Source organism: Scyliorhinus canicula, chromosome 3 (assembly GCF_902713615.1).
Source record: "Scyliorhinus canicula chromosome 3, sScyCan1.1, whole genome shotgun sequence".
NCBI lineage: Eukaryota > Metazoa > Chordata > Chondrichthyes > Carcharhiniformes > Scyliorhinidae > Scyliorhinus > Scyliorhinus canicula.
In genome coordinates this window covers 77,779,372-77,801,114 of record NC_052148.1, presented here as the reverse complement: position 1 = coordinate 77,801,114, position 21,743 = coordinate 77,779,372, and the positions used below count along the sequence as shown (strand labels likewise).

The window sequence follows — 21,743 nt, the reverse complement described above, 5'->3', positions numbered from 1 at the left end:
TCAGTTTGTCAGAGTTAAACTAATCCTTCTGCCCATTTCAAGCAAATAAAGGGAATAACTTTTCTCCAACTAACACAATTTCTCTAATCTTCTGAAGAAACAGAAAACCAAAATCAAAAATGTATGTGTTGCTAAACACTTTGCCCCTTTCGCATCAATTGGCTTCATGCCAAAGTAATTAAACCGGTGTTCAATTTATTTTGTTTGACTAAATGACCTAATGCTCCAGCAAACAAAAAGCAAGCCTAAACAAAGTCCTGTGACTCCTATGGCACAGTTGCTATTATTTTGTGTCATTCAGAAGCGGTTTCTTTTTCACATTGGTGCAAGAATCACAGTATGATTGCAGCTGTACTGGCGTCAGTCTGGGACGAGAGTAAGTATAACTGAGTAACGCCAAGTTTTAAAGTCTTAAAAGACAACCATGAAATATTTAATATGAGGAAAGTGAGAATGTGATAAATTGACAGCATCATGTCAAAAGTTTAGTGGCAATCTTTGTTATTTAATATGCTATAAACACAGATGATAGATTATCATTGTACCAGGACCAACAATATTTTGCTGCAATATATTTCCAATTAATGAATTTTAAAACTTTGAAGTGTCTTTGTTTGCACTGTTAGGCATTGAAGCCATAATTTAACTGTCTATTCACAAAACAAATTATGACAGCATGTAATGGAAATTACTTCAGAGCTGGCCTTCTGGGTTTCATCACAAATATAACGGGCTGAACTATTTAGCTGGTGATTAAGTCTTGCTGTCGGGGCTGAAAGAGGGCGTTGGCAAGCATTGGGACCCTGGAGAGTCATTTTGCTGTGGATGGCCAATCAACAGGCCACTGACAAGACTGACTTCAAAGTTAGGATTGCCTTCATGAGTTGCCTGTCCAATCAGCTCAGCAACACAATTATGGCCACTGCTGAGACCGCAAAATGGGGGGAAAGGATGCCTCCCATGTTGTTGCACCCTTAAAGACAGGGTAAGTTTTAAAGTTATTTTTAGCAAGCAGAGGTGAGGGGATGTGGGGTGATAGAGTGCAAGGGAGGAACAGACCTGTTGTGTACCAGGAGCGATTTTACTGTGAGGGCAGTCCTTCTCATTGGCAGATGGAGAGAGGAGGAGGGGAAGGGATCCCTGGGGCATGAACCGACATCTAAAGGGGGAGGGGACCATGGGAGTTTACCAACTGGCATCCCACCAGGTGGGGGTCCACACAATGCGAGCAAAATTCTTGTGGAGCCAGAAAGTAATTCTTTAACGCCTATTCTAGAGGTTCAATTGCACTCTCCTTCGTGAGGCTTTCCCCCTGCCATTTGCCAGACCTCCTGTCTCCCAGAGTTTTAAAAATGGGCTGTGAAAATTCAGCCCATTGCCCCTGAACAACTTCTAGATATTTAAAAGGCTGTTGGCCATTCAAGGTAATATTCAGGTATGGTAGAAATGAAGATAGTTTTGCAATTTAAAATATTATATATTCGGAATAAGGTAAATGAGTTGATGGTGCAAATCATCATGAATGACTATGATTTAGTGGCCATTATTGAAACATGGTTAAAGAATGGTCACGACTGGGAATTAAATATCCGAGGGTAATAAACTATTCGGAAGGACAGAGTGGATGGTACGGGAGGTGGTGTAGCTCTGTTATTTAAGGATGACATCCGGGCAATAGTAAGGGATGACATCGGTGCTATGGAGGATAAGGTTGAATCCATTTGGGTGGAAATCAGGAATAGTAAGGCGAAAAAGTCACTGAAAGGAATAGTCTATAGGCCACCAAATAGTAACATTATGGAGGAGCAGGCAATAAACAAAGAAATAACGGATGCATGTAGAAATGGTACAGCAGTTGTCATGGGGGATTTTAATCTACATGTCGATTGGTTTAACCAGGTCGGTCAAGGCAGCCTTGAGGAGGAGTTTATAGAATGTATCCGCGTTAGTTTCCTGAACAGTATGTAATGGAATCTACGAGGGATACAAGCGGTCCTAGATCTTGTCCTGTGTAATGGGACAGGATTTATTCATGATCTCATAGTTAGGGATCCTCTCGGAAGGAGCGATCACAATATGGTTGAATTTAAAATACAGAATACAAAATATGGGGCCTCACGGTAGCATGGTGGTTAGCATCAATGCTTCACAGCTCCAGGGTCCCAGGTTCGATTCCTGGCTGGGTCACTGTCTGTGTGGAGTCTGCACGTCCTCCCCGTGTGTGTGTGGGTTTCCTCCGGGTGCTCCGGTTTCCTCCCACAGTCCAAAGATGTGCAGGTTAGGTGGATTGGCCATGCTAAATTGCCCGTAGTGTAAGATTAATGGGGGGGATTGTTGGGTTACGGGTATACGGGTTACGTGGGTTTAAGTAGGGTGATCATTGCTCGGCACAACATCGAGGGCCGAAGGGCCTGTTCTGTGCTGTACTGTTCTATGTTCTAGATGGAGGGTGAAAAGGTAAAATCAAATACTCGTGTTTTGTGCTTAAACAAAAGAGATTACAAGGGGATGAGAGAACTAGCTAAGGTAGACTGGGAGCAAAGACATTATGGTGGAACAGTTGAGGAACAGTGGAGAACCTTCCAAGCGATTTTTCACAGTGCTCAGCAAAGGTTAATACCAACAAAAAGGAAGGACAGTAGAAAGAGGGAAAATCGACCGCGGATATCTCAGGAAATAAGGGAGAGTATCAAATTGAAGGAAAAAGCATGCAAAGTGGCAAAGTTTGTGGGAGACTAGAGGACTGGGAAATCTTTAGGGGGCAACAGAAAGCTACTAAAAAAGCTATAAAGAAGAAGAGTAAGATAGATTATGAGAGTAAACTTGCTCAGAATATAAAAACAGAGAGTAAAAGTGTCTACAAATATATAAAACAAAAAAGGGTGGCTAAGGTAAATATTAGTCCTTTAGAGGATGAGAAAGGAGTTTTAATAATGGGAGATGAACAGGTTGTTTGGGTCAGTCTTCACAGTGGAAGACACAAATAACATGCCAGTGACTGATAGAAATTAGGTTATAACAGGTGAGGACCTTGAGAGGATTGTTATCACTGAGGAGGTAGTGATGGCAAGCTAATTGGGCTAAAGGTAGACAAGTCTCCTGGCCCTGATGGAATGCATCCCAGAGTGCTAAAAGAGATGGCTAGGGAAATTGCAAACGCACTAGTGATAATTTACCAAAATTCACTAGACTCTGGAGTGGTCCCGGCGGATTGGAAATTAGCGAATGTGACATAAGAACATAAGAACATAAGAACTAGGAGCAGGAGTAGGCCATCTGGCCCCTCGAGCCTGCTCTGCCATTCAATGAGATCATGGCTGATCTTTTGTGGACTCAGCTCCACTTTCCGGCCCGAACACCATAACCCTTAATCCCTTTATTCTTCAAAAAACTATCTATCTTTACCTTAAAAACGTGTAATGAAGGAGCCTCAACTGCTTCACTGGGCAAGGAATTCCATAGATTCACAACCCTTTGGGTGAAGAAGTTCCTCCTAAACTCAGTCCTAAATCTACTTCCCCTTACTTTGAGGCTATGACCCCTAGTTCTGCTTTCACCCGCCAGTGGAAACAACCTGCCCGCATCTATCCTATCTATTCCCTTCATAATTTTAAATGTTTCTATAAGATCCCCCCTCATCCTTCTAAATTCCAACGAGTATAGTCCCAGTCTACTCAACCCCTCCTCAAAATCCAACACCTTCAGCTCTGGGATTAACCTAGTGAATCTCCACTGAACACCCTCCAGTGCCAGTATGTCCTTTCTCAAGTAAGGAGACCAAAGCTGAACACAATACTCCAGGTGTGGCCTCACTAACACCTTATACAGTTGCAACATAACCTCCCTAGTCTTAAACTCCATCCCTCTAGCAATGAAGGACAAAATTCCATTTGCCTTCTTAATCACCTGTTGCACCTATAAACCAACTTTCTGTGACTCATGCACTAGCACACCCAGGTCTCTCTGCACAGCGGCATGCTTTAATATTTTATCGTTTAAATAATAATCCCGTTTGCTGTTATTCCTACCAAAATGGATAACCTCACATTTGTCAACATTGTATTCCATCTGCCAGACCCTAGCCCATTCACTTAACCTATCCAAACTCCTCTGCAGACTTCCAGTATCCTCTGCACTTTTCGCTTTACCACTCATCTTAGTGTCATCTGCAAACTTGGACACATTGCCCTTGGTCCCCAACTCCAAATCATCTATGTAAATTGTGAACAATTGTGGGTCCAACACGGACCCCTGAGGGACACCACTAGCTACTGATTGCCAACCAGAGAAACACCCATTAATCCCCACTCTTTGCTTTCTATTAATTAACCAATCCTCTGTCCATGCTACTACTTTACCCTTAATGTCATGCATCTTTATCTCATGCAGCAACCTTTTGTGTGGCACCTTGTCAAAGGCTTTCTGGAAATCCAGATATACCACATCCATTGGTTCCCTGTTATCGACTGCACTGGTAATGTCCTCAAAAAATTCCACTAAATTAGTTAGGCATGACCTGCCCTTTATGAACCCATGCTGCGTCTGCCCAATGGGACAATTTCTATCCAGATTCCTCGCTATTTCTTCCTTGATGATAAATTCCAGCATCTTCCCTACTACCGAAGTTAAGCTCACTGGCCTATAAAGGTTATTATTTAAATTAAAAAATATTAAAACATGCTGCTGTGCAGAGAGACCAGGGTGTGCTAGTGCATGAGTCGCAAAAAGTTGGTTTACAGGTGCAACAGGTGATTAAGAAGGCAAATGGAATTTTGTCCTTCATTGCTAGAGGGATGGAGTTTAAGACTAGGGAGGTTATGCTGCAATTGTATAAGGTGTTAGTGATTCCACAACTGGAGTATTGTGTTCAGTTTTGGTCTTACTTAAGAAAGGACGTACGGGCATTGGAGGGTGTGCAGAGGAGATTCACTAGGTTAATACCAGAGCTGAAGGGGTTGGATTATGAGGAGAGGTTGAGTAGACTGGGACTGTATTCGTTGGAATTTAGAAGGATGAGGGGGGATCTTATAGAAACATATAAAATTATGAAGGGAATAGATAGGATAGATGCGGGCAGGTTGTTTCACTGGCGGGTGAAAGCAGAACTAGGGGGCATAGCCTCAAAATAAGGGGAAGTAGATTTAGGACTGAGTTTAGGAGAAACTTCTTCACCCAAAGGGTTGTGAATCTATGGAATTCCTTGCCCAGTGAAGGAGTAGAGGCTCCTTCATTAAATGTTTTTAAGATAAAGATAGATAGTTTTTTGAAGAATAAAGGGATTAAGGGTTATGGTGTTCGGGCTGGAAAGTGAAGCTGAGTCCAGAAAAGATCAGCCATGATCTCATTGAATGGCGGAGCAGGCTCGAGGGGCCAGATGGCCTACTCCTGCTCCTAGTTCTTATGTTCTTATTTTAAACCAACCGTTTTTAAAATGGAATTCCCAACAGAAACGTTTCATCTTTACACAATGTGAGCAAAAGTGCTTGTCAAAAAATCGAGAATGGAAGGCAACTATGTACAGTACGATAGCACAATGTTTAGCAGTGGTGCCTCACAGCATCAGGGACTCGGGTTCAATTCCCGGTTTGGATCACTGTCTGTGCGGAGTCTGGATGTTCTCCCCTTCTCTGCATGGGTTTCCTCCGAGTAGTCCGGTTTCCTCCCACAAGTCCCGAAAGACTTGCTTTTAGGTGCCATAGTGTGGTGACTGTGGGTTTTGAAGGTAACTTTGTTGCAGTGTTAATGTAAGCCTACATGCGACACTAATAAAGATTATAATTATATTGCTTCTTGTAAATGCATTTTGACACCAATCTTTCAAAATTGAAAGTTTAAGTGTTCATTATTAGAAACAGACACAGTACCTTACAGTGCCAATCTGTTCCAGGTGGCGGGAGGTGTCGCAGTCGACCTAATGCTTGTGGGCGGGGTTCCTCCCTGTCTGTGGGAGTTGGGAGGGAGTTTATGTTCACATGGTGCCCCGATCTCTTTGGAGCTGGTCTTGCCGACTCTATCAGGCCCCACCCACCTCACCAGAGTGACGGTGGTAAGCCTCCAAATGTGTTTTGCTCAGAATGGTTGAAAATCTGCTCTGAAACCTTGTCTGTGCATCTGGAAAGATACACATCGGTTTTCAGTCAGACCCTGACACTCTGACAAATTGTGGGAAATTTCCACCCAGTGTATGTTGCACTGGCTTTCCATCTTATAGTTCCAGAATCAGAAATGGCCAGAAAATTAACCTGGCTCCTTATGGTCGCGCCCTCTCATTAAGCTATGTGCCTTCAGAGCAAGAGAAAAAAATCTGCTTGTATGTTTTTTGTGCAAAAGGTATGAGATAATGGGATAGAATATTCTCTTCACATTTGGAAGTACTTAAAATAAATTTGGCAAAGTATTCATTTTAATAGCCATTATGTTTTAGATGATTCTGACATACACATAACAGGTTGATCAACATCTGTTAGAGGTAGGTAAGTTAGCGAGCAGCTCTTCATTTTCAGCATTTTATGCTTTCATTTCAGATTTTGTTCATTGCCAGTTTCCCCTCAGATCTCACCTTTAATAATGGTTGAGGCAACTCTGTTACAGACCTCTCGGCTATTATGCAGACACCTCGGCACCTGATAACACTAACAGTCCTTTCCTTCACCCCGATTCTGCTTTCCAGCATTGAGTCCGACAGAATTTAAAATTGATTATTTTCTTCAGTGGGAAGGACGATGATGTTGTCCATGCCATTCAGTTGCCATTGAGGAGCGGTTTAAAAAACTCGGTTTGTTCTCACTGGAATGACAGAGGTTGAGGGGCGACCTGGTAGAGTTCTACAAAATTATGAGGGGCATAGACAGAGTGAATCGTCAGAAGCTTTTCCCCAGGGTAGAGGAGTCAATTACTAGGGAGCATTGTTTTAAGGTGCGAGGGGCAAGGTTTAGAGTAGATGTACGAGGCAGGTATTTTACACAGAGGGTAGTAGGTGCCTGGAACTCGCTGCCGGAGGAGGTGGTAGAAGCAGGGACGTTAGTGACATTTAAGGGGCATCTTGACAAATACATGAATAGGATGAGAATAGAGGGATACGGACCCAGGAAGTGTAGAATATTGTAGTTTAGTCGGGCAGCATGGTCGGCACGGGCTTGGAGGGCTGAAGGGCCTGTTCCTGTGCTGTGCTTTTCTTTGTTCTTTGTTCTGTACACAATAGAATTTACAGTGCAGAAGAAGGCCATTCGGCCAATCGAGTCTGCACCAGCTCTTGCAAAGAGCGCCCTACCCAAGCCCACACCTACACCCTATCCCAGTAACCCCTCCCAACACGAAGGGCAATGTTGGACATGAAGGGCAATTTTAGCATGGCTAATCCACCTAACCTGCACATCTTTGGACTGTGGGAGGAAACCGGAGCACCCGGAGGAAACCCACGCACAAAGAAGGAGAACGTGCAGACTCCGCACAGACAGTGACCCAGCCGGGAATCGAACCTGGGATCCTGGAGCTGTGAAGCAATTGTGATAGCCACTATGCTACCGTGCTGCCCAAATCTTAAAATTATGACCCTGATGCAGTCCACTGTTAAGCTAAGAATCACAACATCCATGTATCTTTACACACACTGTATTATTTTTCTTTTTCATGTACTGTTTCATTAGATAGATAGCTGAGTTATTTTGATCAGAGTGTACCTGTTGTGAGTTGACATGGTGAATGCACTAGTTGATGGTGACTGACAGTTAACTACCAAGCATTGTTGAGTGAGAGATATATATGGGATTTTCTGATAGATTTTTGTTCCATGAGTCTAGAACTATATTTTTTCCTTATTAAATGAAATTCAGTTTATTTGCACCTTCTTTCTACATTTCCATAATCCCTACAGTGCACAAGAAGGCCATTCAGCTCATCCGGTATGCACCAATCCTTCGAAAGAGCACTCCACCTATATCCAGTCCCCTGCCTATCACGCCCTAACTCCATAACCTAACTTGCACATTCCTGGACACAAAGGGACAACTTAGTATGGGCATCCACCTGCATATCTTTGGACTATCGGAGGAAACCAGAGCACCCAAAGGAAACACATGCGGACACGGGGAGAATGAGCATCATCCACACAGATAAGGCTGGAACTGAACCCGGGTTCCTGGTACTGTGAGGCAACAGTGCTAACCACTGTTCAACCATGTTACCCATGATTAGCTTTGTAGCAAAATGCATATGTAATTAATTTTAATTTCTGATGAAGTGATGCGTTCTCAAAGCAATGGAGTCTGTTGGTTTCCATAACAGATGTCGGCTGGCCTGCTGTATATTTGCAGCACTTTCAATTTTTATTTGTGCCGCCCATTATTTCACTTCTATTTGGTCTCAACAAGAAAGCATGGCAGCTATCATTTCAGGATCTCCAGACAAGCATTTGCACAGATCAGTGGGCAGCATGATAGCACAGTGGGTAGCACTGTTGCTTCACAGCTCCAGGGTCCCAGGTTCAATTTTCGGCTTGGGTCACTGTCTGTGTGGAGTCTGCACGTTCTCCCTATATCTGCTCCGGTTTCCTCCCACAAGTCCCGAAAGACGTGCTGTCAGATGAATTGGATATTCTAAATTCTCCCTCTGTGTACCTGAACAGGCGCCAGAATGTGGCGACTAGGGGGTTGTCACAGTAACTTTATAGCAATGTTAATGTATGCCTACTTGGGACAATAAAGATGATTAAAAGTGACATATACTGTAAATTGTGCATTCCTTCTAGATAGAGGATCAGCAGTAAAGAGGTTGAAAATGGTGAAAAATTGCTAATTTCTGCACAACATGTCGGTGTAAGTCAGCAAAGAGAAAACAGCATTCTCATTCATGCAGTTAAACGTGATTTATGTACATGTTACCAATGACACAATTAGCCTTGAGTACTCAATCGGAATAGTGGTGTTTAAATATTGCTTGACCAGGTTCATGGTAGCAATCATTTGGCTGATGGGTTTACAAATATAGTAGCTGCAGCATGCTAAGCATTTTCAGACAAGTGTGTGTATCATGGATTCCTTTCTACAGAATTACACAAAGGAGCAAAAGTTTTCACTTATACATTATTTTATTGCCAGTATCTGCTTTGCTTTAATATTCTGTGAAGAATATACCATATATTGGTTTACAGAAAATAGAATAGTTTACAAAGACATTTACACATCATTAAGTCCCATTGACTCTGATAATGGAAGAATACAGCGCATAGGTAATCTAAAATTGACCAACACATCTTGAATGAATATATAACACAATAGTAATTTTAAAAAAAACTCTATCTACAATTATGAATATTAAATTCTAAACAACTGTTAAATAAATATCACATTATATGCAGATATTTCTACTTACGCCAGTATATTATTGTTATACCGTCTGGCACCTTGCATTAGCATTTGAAACATCCATACCTATCAGCACTCAAATAATTTCTTTTTTCCAGTATTCTCAAATTGCTAAACTTTAATAAACATTCTTCCCATTTTTCATTACATATTAAAAACAACAGCTCACAATCTGAACATTGACAGCACCAGCAAATTCACAATTGTCCATTTCATAGCTAACATTGCTTCTAGTGGTACATGCTAGAAGTGACAAAAATATATAAAAACTCATAAAATATTTTCTTCAGTAAATAAACTGTTTTTCTTCTGAATTCAGGTGCAGAGCTCTTTCATTTCAAAACAATGATCTCAAAGCCTGATGCAAGCCTAATTTGCAATTCAGCTTCAGCACTCCACACTGAAATCAAATATATTTTTTCCTCTATTTTTTTATTTAATGAGTTTCCATTTTTAAAAGCCAGTTTTGATTCTGTTGCAGCTGGGTTGAAAGTTATGCAACAAACTCACAGCCATTATCCAATGGCATAATCCATTACAAAATCCATCAGGCATTTGCTTAAAGCTCTGACGACAGATGTACACTATTTACACTTGCACTGAGTGGATTCCTGGGGCAAATACAGTATCATTTACTTGTAGAAATGCATGAATGAACAAAATTGAGCAAAATAACCACTGTAAATGTGAAGTAAATGTTTATATACAGCTCACAATACATGATAAAACATACATACAACTTGCTCAAATCTTGCTGCTGCAGTTACAATCTAATGAGGACATTACAAGGCACATTAATTTATAATCTTATCCACTGTGACAAACATATATATATATAATATATATATATATATAAATTTGTCCACATATGCAACCAATTTCCCTGCTTTCCACAAGAAGATCTTCGCAGGATTAATATTCTCATTGTCCGCTAATACCAGAATCTAAATAAATCAACTTGAATAATAATAGAATATTATGTTGAAGAAACTTTCTAAAACAGACATGAAAGGCTCACCTGACCTAACGTTGGACAAGAATATCAATATTATTTAATATGTACAAAATATTGTTTCGGATATTGTTGAAAATACTAGGAATTACTTAATATTTTTCTTATTATAGTTTTAAAATATTGACTTATTTGCTGTATGTCCCTTCAAAACAATGTTCCCAAATTAGTCAAAGGTATATTGGGTTTATTGTCAAATTGAAAATCAATATTCATTGTATTGTATAGTCCATATTATTTAGTATGAGAAGTATAACTAAAGCCTAATACTGTATCAAAATTATAGCGATTACAATCCTTCGGGGGGAAAAAGCCAGGAACTATTGTGTAAAAGAAATGACCCTGAACTACCAGGGATTTAGTCACCGTTTACAGTCTTACAAATATGACAGAGCAATAAAGCTTACTGGATTAATAATGGTACAGTGCCTTGAGCCAGTCTATACATTAGAAATGCTCTATGAATGCAAGTTACTGTTGCCATTTATCTATTACTGAAGCTTTTACAATCATGTCAGATAAATCAAGATACTTTATGTAACACAGCAATCAGCAGCCCAGTTCCAGTGAGCATGCTCTGGCATACACAGTAACTGCAAGGTACAAATTGCAGTGCTTTACATATAAAATACGAAACATATATTCACAGATGAATGCAGTGATTTTTTTTCTTAAACTGCAGTGGGACTGACATTTGTGACATCTATATTCTGTATGAATTCTTAATGCTTGTCCCAAATACTCTTTCTGCTATTTTTCTGAACACTATTTGAAATAAACAGGCTAACACCTCTGTTGTAATTGTCAACTGAGAAATTTAAATGCATTAAGCATTCAGACAACATCTCCAAGAGTAATTTTTACCCTATAGTGGCTTTGAAGCTAAATCTACATCTGTTCGCATAAATTGCAGACCCTTATCACAATATATTGACTTGATTCTAAGGTTGATTTTATGCAATAGAATTTAAAGATGGAGACTGAACACTTCCCATGTAACATATATTGGGGTAAATAACCATCTACAAAATATCTTCTTTTGAAGATTCCCTTCAGTTGCCAGTGTAAGTCATTGCTGGCCTCTATGAGACAGGTTGAATCACATTTTATCATCTTCACTGAGATGACGCTTCCAGTACAGTGGTGCAGTGTAATAAGTGAATATTTCCTGAGTTTTCAAAAACAACAAAAAAACTATGACAAATTAATAGCCTAGTCTTCAAAAGAATGCATTTCTTATCAGCCTTTATTTGCAGTGACACCTTTGGTAAATCCCTCTAAAAATTGAAAGTTTATAAAAAAAGAAGAATCAACGGTTTAAGCTGCCGACAGGTTGGATCGGACAAAGTCTTCTCGCAAGTGGTGATGCTTACCATTGTCAGCTTCATGCATTTGTGCACGTCTCTCAATAGTTATCTTGAATTTCTTCCTAGAAAGAAAGGATAATAATGCTAAAAGTTTTATTTTAACTAATTCATTGGGTGTTTTTTTAAAAAAATATAAAGACTCAGGAGGAATTCTAAACCACTTCTCTCCATCAGATGTTTACATATCACCTATTTCTTTCTAGCACTTTATTTGGTTTTCATTTCAGATATCGGAGTTCATGAAGTATTTTTAAAAATTGAAAAATGGTCCAAAACAAATGCCAAATGTTTGAGGTCATGTTTTGCATTGTTTTTTCACGCTGGAGCACCATTTTAGTTTGGGTGCTCACTAGGCATTCCTGTGGCCCTCATGAAACAAATGCAGGCTTCATTCAAGCCACATATTTTGCTCCTTTGTCTATGTTTTAGAGGAAAGAGATGGCGAGGTCCTGAACTGTCTTGCAGGGTTCGCTTATTCCGAATTTCTTCACGTGAAAATGCTTCTGGGTTTGTCCTAATGCCTCCAAAGAGGAACATCGGAAGCGGCAACAGGAAAGTGCAAGTGACCTGATAACATATGACTTCACAGAAATAGAACATCATGGGAGGATCTTCCGGCTGCTTTGCACCCGGCTCAAATCCCGCAATGTCGAGAAAATACCGGAACAGCCCTGAACTGGGAGTTTCACTGTAAGGCAAACAGTTTGCAATGCTCCCGGGTTCTCTAAGAAGATGTAGTCATGTTCACGCCCAGTGAGGGTGTGAACCTGATGGGCATGCATTAAAATAGATTTTTAAAAATAAATACATTTAGAGTTGTGGTAAACACCACTGGTAACACATCACATGTATTACGGTATTGCCACTGTATTACAGGTACCACAGTAAATCCCAGCCTGCTGGCTCCTCCCAGTCTGGTTCCAGCTGCAAGAGGCACAACATCTTGTGCAATAAAGCCTCGATTGTTTCACCATTCTTGTCTCGTGGTAACTGACGGTACACCAAGAGTGCCCAATTCATTTTTTTCCAATTAAGGGGCAATTTAGCGTGGCCAATCCACCTACACTGCACATCTTTGGGTTGTGGGAGTGAAACCCACGCAGACACGGAGAGAATGTGCAAACTCCACAAACTCCAGAGCCGGGATCGAACCTGGGACCTGGGCGCCGTGAGGCAGCAATGCTAACCACTGCGCCACCGTACTGCCCACTAAAATAGATTTTAATATGCAAAGACGGCAATTACTTTGGGGATGTGCTATGTTCCTATGCTTCGGCGTGACGTGGCGTTCCCGGGAATCACAACTGGTCTCCACAAACGGAGACCAGACGTGATGACCACACCGGGGGCTCGGAGTCCATTGTAGTTCCCGGGTGGTTGAAGTCATGCCATGTAACCCTGCCACTGTTAGGGGAAGTGGAAGGGGCAGAGTCTGAAGGGGGAGGGGTCTTAAGTGGCAGAGCATAATAGGGGCAGGAGATGAAGGGCAACCCATTGGCAGGGCCACAATGCCGGAGATCAATGATTGGGGGAGAGAGAGAGCAGGCTGCCGATCAATGCTCGGGGTTGGGGGGGGGGGGGGGGGGGGGGGGGGGGCGTGAGGGAGGAACATGTCATCAATGTGGGGCAGGGTCCCGATGTCCATGGGTGGGGGGGTCTTTACTTTCACCTTGAGTTTGGGCGTCCCAAACCTGGATTTGCTGGCGTGATTAGGCTCTGCCATTCCCAATTATTTTTCAAAACAATGATTTTTCAAAAAAAAGGGCAAAATGTCAGAAGGTCACGTAGGGAAACCTGCCTGTTTCTCTGAAACATGCCGGTTTTCTGACTGAACTTGACACTTTGCCTTTTTGGGAAAATTCACAATGTCGAGAGGGCTAGAATACAAGACCAGGGATGTACTTCTGAGGCTATATAAGGCTGTGGTCAGACCCCATTTGGAGTATTGTGAGCAGTTTTGGGCCCCGTGTCTAAGAAAATATGTGGTGGCCTTGGAAAGGATCCAGAGGAGGATCACAAGAATGATCACTGGAATGAAGAGCTTGTTGTATGAGGAATGGTTGAGGACTCTGGGTGTATACTCAGAGTTCAGAAGTATGAGGGGGAATCTTATTGAAACTTACAGGATACTGCAGGGCCTGGATCGAGTGGACGTGGAGGGGATGTTTCCACTTGTAGGAAAAACTAGAAGCAGAAGACACAATCTCAGACTAAAGTGATGATCCTATAAAACAGAGATGAGGAGGAATTTCTTCAGCCAGAGGCTGGTGAATTTGTGGAACTCTTTGCCGCAGAAGGCTATGGAGGCCAAATCACTGAGTGTCTATAAGACAGAGCTGGATAGGTTCTTGATTAATATGGGGATCAGGGGACATGGGGAGAAAGCAGGAGAATGGGGATGAGAAAAATATCAGCCATGATTGAATGGCAGAGCAGACTCGATGGGCCAAGTGGCCCAATTCTGCTCCTATGTCTTATGGTCTTATACCCTCTCTATACAAGGGAGATAGTTGTATTTCAACATGGATGAAATTAGTTACAAGTGCCACTTGTTGGTGAAAGACTTGTAGCCTGACTTGTAGACTTACGGCAGTAAAGGTCAGCATGGCACAAAATGAATGTGTCTCTGGCTACTTCCAAACTCTTTATTGTGACATCAGAAACAGTTTTTCAGCTGGCTGTGTGCAGGCCACTGATGCACTGTTGATGAGTTGACAACAGTCGTTAGCTTTCCTACTGTAGCTGACAAGCAGGAAGAGAGAGGACTGGGATTTTCTTTTACTTCATAGAAACTTATAACCAGCGAACAACAATGCACACAAATCTTTGGGAGCAATTCCAATTGTCAGAATAAACAAAACTAGCCAATAACATGGCATCCGTAAAAAAGATCTTTTGATGCCTCTTGAGCAACTAAAGAGACTATGCGACAGGTACAGTCTGGAAAATCTGTGACTAAAGCTGTAAAACGCATATTTGTACAAATTATCGAACTTAAAATTGAACAAGAATCTTGTTTCCCCCACTTTACATGCAGAGGAAAATGTTTCCCCTCTAGTTTCTTCATTGACTGAGCATTTGAACTGAAGGACAATCCCGTTTGTGAAGCTGCGGAGAAAAAAGTCTGAGTTTGAATGTGAGTGCAGGTGTTTTGACCAGCTTTCTGGAACCAGCTTCCGACTGTTTGAGTCTAACATCTGGGCTCCAAAATCTGAAGCTGCCTTTTAACTGAACCAGACAGTGAACCGTGCCTAAGATTGTAACAGGTCGGTACTGGACAAATTGGGATAATTCTAAACAGATCCAAATTGGCTTCATTTCAGATCAATCTGAATTTGAAATGACTTCAGAGCACATTCCTGGACAAATATTTGACAGCGGTTGTTTCCGATGTGCTGGGTTTCTTTACTAGAATACTTCCAAAATCAACAAAGCATGCTACAAGACATTCTTAATTTATATAGATGTCTCGAATTATGTGTTTCTTTTTGCATTTTTTACATAATGGGGTAATTTTCCAGTGTAGACTGGCAGCGGGGAACCTGCCACCAGCACATATTAAAAATGCTGCCTGTGATTTTGCAATATGGGATGGGTAAGTTTGCTCATCACAAGTGCATGGTTGGAAAATTACCCCTTGGTACTCAACAAAGTACTTACAGGACATTTCAGATAAAGATTAACGAAAGCCAGAAGAAAATTCCCCCTTTCCCCTTCAATAAGAATTCCTCTGATCGTTTTGTGTTGCAACACTGTTAAATGCTTTCACCAAAATTGGTTTGATTCAATGTTTCTAACAGAATCCTAAGCACGTCCTTTTGGAATGTGCTTATGATTTTTGCAGAAATACCAAATAGAACAAATGTTCAAGAAAGCATTTATAACTGGCCTCTCTTCCTCACACCCTCCTTTAGATTGTGCAAACCATGCCAGAGCAGAGAGAAAAGCTGATAACCTGCTAATCCCAGCCCTCTGCTAAAACTGTTCTGTAACCAAATAAAAGGAGATGCATAAAAATGATTCCTCGTGGCTTTTCAAGCATTAAATTTCAATCCCCATGAATTCCACACCGCATCCGACCAAAAAAGCCCAGTGAGGAAGCAGGAATTCATTTTGTTGGAAAAATATATGGCAATTTTGTTAAGCATCCCTGTGAAATCTCTCTATTTAAACTCCAACGACACATTGCTTTTATGAATGGTAACTTTACAAACTAGAGTTTCTGGCAAAAATATTAACATGCCAAGATTTTAAGTTGCAGACAATAATAAGAACTGGCACATGCTCCCAACATAGAAGGTTCCACATTGGAATATGAATGGAAACCATTAGTTTGGGTTCTTCATTATAAATTATTCCAATGCAAAATGTGCTCCCTGACAGACAGCTCACCAATCTGGAAATGAGGAGCTGGGTGGCCATCACCACAACAGAATCCAAGCCGCAAAAGGGCAGTAAATATTGAAGCTTGTAAGGTCTAAATTTGACAAGCAACTGCAGTTACAAATAAGGGAAAAGGGATGAACTCAGCAACTACAGGTCTGCCTGATTTATATAAGTGGTGGAGAAACTTTTCCAGACAATAATCTGACAAAATTAACCAGCATTTGGAAAATTCTGGACAACGAATAAAATAAATTTGTTAAAGACGTGTGTATCAGGGCAGCACGGTGGCCTAGTGGTTAGCACAACCGCCTCACGGCGCTGAGGTCCCAGGTTCGATCCCGGCTCTGGGTCACTGTCCGTGTGGAGTTTGCACATTCTCCCCGTGTCTGCGTGGGTTTCGCCCCCACAACCCAAAAAATGTGCAGAGAAGGTGGATTGGCCACGCTAAATTGCCCCTTAATTGGAAAAAATAATTGGGTACTCTAAATTTATAAAAAAAAAGACGTGTGTATCGAGCTTGACGAATGTAACTGATTTCTTTGGTAAAGTAGCCGAGCAGGTTAATGGAGGTAGCGCATCTGATTTTCTATTTATCAACTTTCAAAAGGTGTCTGATAAAGTATGGCTTATTCGACCTGTTAGCAACACTGAAGCCCACAGGATTAAAGTTTGTTTTTCAGACAGGAAGAAAGTATACCATGGTGTATCCCAGCGGTCAGTGTTATCTTTTTAACATACATTAGTGGCCTAGAGGTAAGTATTCACGGCATAATCCAAATTTATAGATCACACAAAACTTGGAAATGTAGTAAACAGTGAGAAGGATAGTAACACACTTCAGGAAGACATAGACGGAATTGTAAGATTGGTAGACACATAGCAGTTGAAATTTAACACAGAGAAGTATGATATTTTGATAGGCAGAATGAAGGAAGGCAATATAAATAAATGATACAATTTTAAAAGGGGGTGTTGGAACAGAGAGAATTGGGGGCATATGCACACATATCTTCAAGGGTGGCAGGACAAGTTGACAAGGCTATTGAAAAAGCATAAGGGATCCTTTGCTTTATTAATGGAGGCACAGAGGCAAGTACAGAAGCAAGGCAGTTATGCTGAACCTATTTAAATCACTGATTGGGCTTCATTGTCCAATTTTGGGCATCGCATACCAGCAAAGATGAGAAACACCTGGACAGAGTGCAAAAGAGGTTTACTGCAATGGTTGCAGGGATGAGGGAGTTCGGTTACGCAGACAAACTGCTGAGATTTGGTTGTTCTCACCACAGCACAAAAAGGTATGAGTAGATTTGATAGAGATGTCCAAAATCATGAAGGGTTCAGAATCACAGATTGTTACAGTGCAGAAGGAGGCCATTTGGCCCATCATGTCTGCACTGGTTCTCCAAATGAGCATCATGACATGGTGCCATTTCTCTGCCCTTTTTTCCTGTATCCTAAATATTGTTTCTATTCAAGTAATGCTCCAATGTCTTCTTGAATATCTTGATTGAATCTGGCTCCACCACACTCCCAGGCAGTTCATTCCTAACCTGAAACACTCGCTGTGTGAAAAGACTTTTCTCACATTACATTTGCTTCTTTTGCAAATCTAGGCCCTCTTTTTCTTGATCCTTTTATGAGTGGGAACAGTTTCTCCCAATCTACTCTGTCCATGATTTTCAACATATCTCAAATCTCCTCTCAACCTTCTCCTCTCCAAGAAAAATAGTCCCAGCCTCTCTAATTTAGCCTCATAACTGAAGTTTCTCATTCCTGGGACTATTCTTGTAAACCATCTTTCTGCACTCTCTCCAATGTGTGGACATCCTGCCGAGAGTTTGGCATTCAGAACTCTACATAGAGTTGTGTACTTTAATACAACATAGGAATTAGGAGTAGGATTAGATCATTTGCCCTTTCAATCATGCTCCACCATTTGATAAGTTCATGGTTGATCTGATTGTGGCCTCAACTCCATTTTCCTGCCGTCCTCCTAACCCTTTGGCTCCCCTCTTAGTCAAGAATCTAGTTACCTCTGCCATAAAATTATTAATTGACCCTGCTTTCCTTGCTCTCTGGAGGAGGCAGTTCCAAAGATTCACGAACCTCTGAGAGAAAATGTTTTGCCTAATCTCCGTCACAAGTCATAAGAAAAACTCCTTCCAGTAGCAGAAGGGGAAGTAACCAGAGGACACAGACTTGAGGTGATTGGTACAAGTATCAGAGGTGGCAAACGGAAACATTAGCAGGATTCTCCGATCCCGCGCTGGGGGCCGGAGAATCAGCACCAATGGCGCCGGTCGGGGGCCATGTTTCTCTGCGCTCGATGGTCCGAGTGCCTGCCGAGTCCCACCGGCGTCGTTCGCATGTGGTCCTACCCGGCGGGACCTCTGCTTCTGGCTGTGGGGACCATCCTGGTGGGGGGAGGGGAGGAGGGGACATTCAACTCCGGGGGGGGGGGGGGGGGCCTCCACGGTGGCCAGGTCCGCGATCAGGGGCTACCGATCGGCAGGTGGGCTAATTCCACGGGGGGGGGTTGCTATGTTCCTCCGTGCTGGGCCCCTGTATGGCTCCTCCATGTTGCGTGGGGGCCGGCGCGGAGATGGCAACCCACGCACTGCGCGGACCCGTGCCAGCCGTGGCGCGTATGCGCGAACCCGCACCGGCCGTGGCATGAAGTGCTCCAGTGCCGTGCTGGCCCCCTGTGGGTTGGGGGACCGCTGCTCCTAGCAGCCAAATGACGCCGTCGTAAAACGCTTCAGCGTTTATGACGGCGTCAACACTCTGCCGATAAAACAGAGAATCCCACCCATTTTCTTTTTACACAGTTAAGTTGTTAGCATCTAGAATGCACTGCCTGAAAGAATAATGGAAGAAGATTCAATAATTACTTTCAAAAGAAAATTGGATAAGTACTCGAAGGGAGAGGATTTTCTATTGATTCAGTAAGAGAAAGAGCAGGGGAAATGAATTGGTTAGCCCTTTCAAATTGCCAGATAATCAGGGTAGGGTGAAAGGCCTCCTTCTGCACAACATCAAACTATGATTCCATGCAAGTGAAGTTTAGGACCAGAATAGCCCCCTGGAGTTCAGACAGAAAATGTAAAAGTACTAAACTCTACTCTACCACTCCTACAGTTCGATAGCTTAATTCACCGAAAATCTTTGCAGTCAATTAATTCCTTATAGGGATCCTTCTCCATTGGGTACTTTGAATAAACTAAATAGGCCTGCTTCGAAACATAAAGGAATATAAACTTCCAAAACAATTGTCAAACTTTCCACTCTCAGAGGGTGAGGCTGCCTACAACATCCAATAATTACACCTTTAAACTCTAACTTTTAAGTACATCTGGAGATCAAAACATTTCCTTACAACACCATTGCAGTTATTAAACTTCTGCCTTCCATTCTATTTTACCAAGTCCTCCAAACTACTCATGTATAGAAGGCAGAACTGGAGGATTCTTTAACTCTGACTAAATTACACTAACCCCTATTTGAAAATACAATATATTCAACCTCTTCTATTTTGGAATTATTCATTGACAGAGTATTCATGCCTTCGTGTTAACTAATTCCCCCCCCCCCCCCCCCCCCCCCCCCACATCCCGCTCTCTGTCTTTCCTGTATTTTTTAAGTTGCTGGGAAGTACAATGACAGCAGCATGAAATACTGCAAGAAATGCTGATTAGCTCAGACTTGAACAGCCTTTGGCAACTTTGTGGATAAGTATTCTAATTGTATCCATTCATTAACTTCACTGAGACAGATTAGACAGACAGATTTGGAGACCACATTTAATTACGGATCACTGTGCTAAATTAAACTTCCCTACATTTGCTGACTTGGCCCCTACTTCCGAAAGACATGGCCGATTACATGACGCCTACGTTAATAAAGGAAGAAGAAAGGCACAGAAAGCTTATGAAGTGGTGCTGAAAAGTGGGAATAGGAAACCCTTGCCTTTTGTGCTGCCCTTGTATTGCACTTTGCCCTCAAATCATAGAACCTTGCCTCAGGCTATAACACTCTGACCTCCATCAGTAAGACCACATTCCATTGCAGTTTACCTTTCACCATTAACACTGGAGTGTGGTATTCACTGGGGAGATGAAATGATAGAGTCGACCCAAGTCATTCGAGTTTAAACACTGGCTCTTTAGAAGACCATGAGAAATGATTTTGTGAAGGATGTTTCCATGTATTCCTTCTATTTTAGTAAAGTATACAAAATAACTTACTACAAAGAAAATAAAGTCCAGCGAGTGCTGTACAGTCCTTTATTGCCAACTTCATATATATTGTTATCATAGATGTATTATTTTATATCTTCACATTTATTTCAGAAGCACCACATGTTTTACCTCAGTAGAGCCCCTGGCATGTCAATCACTTGGTGACATCCCTGATTTGGAGGACCTTGTTGTATCCTCCAACATCTTCATTCATTCAAATCAATCCAGAGGTACACCAAAAGCCTCCTGAACTCAGGAAAATACTACTCATTAGGGATTCTATATTCATTATAAGAAATTTGACATATAATAAAATGCCATGGCACATTTTCACCAACATACATTTTTTTAATAAGTACAATGAGAGTAGCACTCTGGACCCAAAGTGCTCCCTCCTCAAACTGTCCTTAATCGTTAAGTGGAAGAATAATTCTATGCATACATTTGTTCATGAAAGAAAATCCAATGTTTTGTTTTGTTTCCCTCCCCCAGGCTCCATTTCCAAACAGCACTTCCTACCTGAACAAATAAAATGCCAGCAGCAACGCACATCCCAGCAATGAGCCGACTACAATGCCTGTGACTGCAGATTCTCCAAGCCCACCTACGCAGAACAAACAAGTAGTTACTGTTCACATCAAATATGTGTTCAGATAAAACAATGTTGCTGTTCAGAAAATGCATTTCTCGCTCAGTTGCACATTTTGTTGCGAATTAAAAATCCTACCCTACAATGAATATATCGCCTGAACTCAAAGCAAGTTAAAAAGTTCACTGCAGATTGATTCCAGTGTGTCTTAGGTAATATGGGGAGGCTGTGGCACAATAACGTGATTGCTTGACTAGTAATCCAGAGACTCCGGGTAATGCAGATGGTGGAATTTAAAATCTCAATAACATATCTGCAATTAAAAGTTGAATCGTTTGATTTGTCACAACAATCCATCTGGTTCACTAATGCCCTTTAGAGAAGGAAACCTGGTCTGGCCCACACGTTACTTCTGGTCTACATGTGACTCCAGACCCACAGCAATGTGGTTCATTCTTAAATGATCGCTGAAATTACCTAGAAAGCCACTCAGTTGTATTCATCTGCTATGGAACAAAAATGAATGGAACTGAATGGATATGTGGCATCGACCTAGGCATTGGAATGATAATGGTACAGCCCAGTCGATCAGGCAAAGCTCGACTTACTAACATCTGGGGGCTTGTGGAAAAATTAAGAGAGCTGTCTCACAGACTTGTCAAACCTGACATAGTCATACTCATGGACACCACCATCACTATTCCTGGATATGTCCTGTCCCACCGGCAGAGATCGCAGTGGTATACAGTTGGGAGGGAGTTGCCCTTTAAGTCCTCAACATCGACT

The 21,743-nt window shown here is 41.8% G+C and overlaps 1 protein-coding gene and 1 long non-coding RNA gene across 5 annotated transcripts in view; one reads left to right on the top strand and one right to left on the bottom strand.

The window, feature by feature from the left end:
* Positions 1-271: 271 nt before the first annotated feature.
* On the top strand, positions 272-21,106 carry LOC119962753. The gene is made up of 2 exons (XR_005459946.1): positions 272-376; positions 20,861-21,106. It is a non-coding gene; the product is annotated as an uncharacterized LOC119962753 (long non-coding RNA).
* npr3 (natriuretic peptide receptor 3) overlaps positions 9,067-21,743 on the bottom strand; it is a 106,903-nt gene continuing 94,226 nt past the window's right edge. For 2 of the 4 annotated variants that reach the window (XM_038790769.1, XM_038790772.1), the window contains exons 7-8: positions 20,888-20,972; positions 9,067-11,803 (exon numbers count right to left, since the gene is read on the bottom strand). In XM_038790769.1, the coding sequence (XP_038646697.1) occupies positions 11,692-11,803; positions 20,888-20,972 (197 nt within the window). In that variant the 3' untranslated portion in view covers positions 9,067-11,691. Of the gene's footprint in view, positions 11,804-20,866; positions 20,973-21,743 lie in introns of those variants that run through there. The other 2 variants (XM_038790771.1, XM_038790773.1) reach the window with 2 other exon arrangements.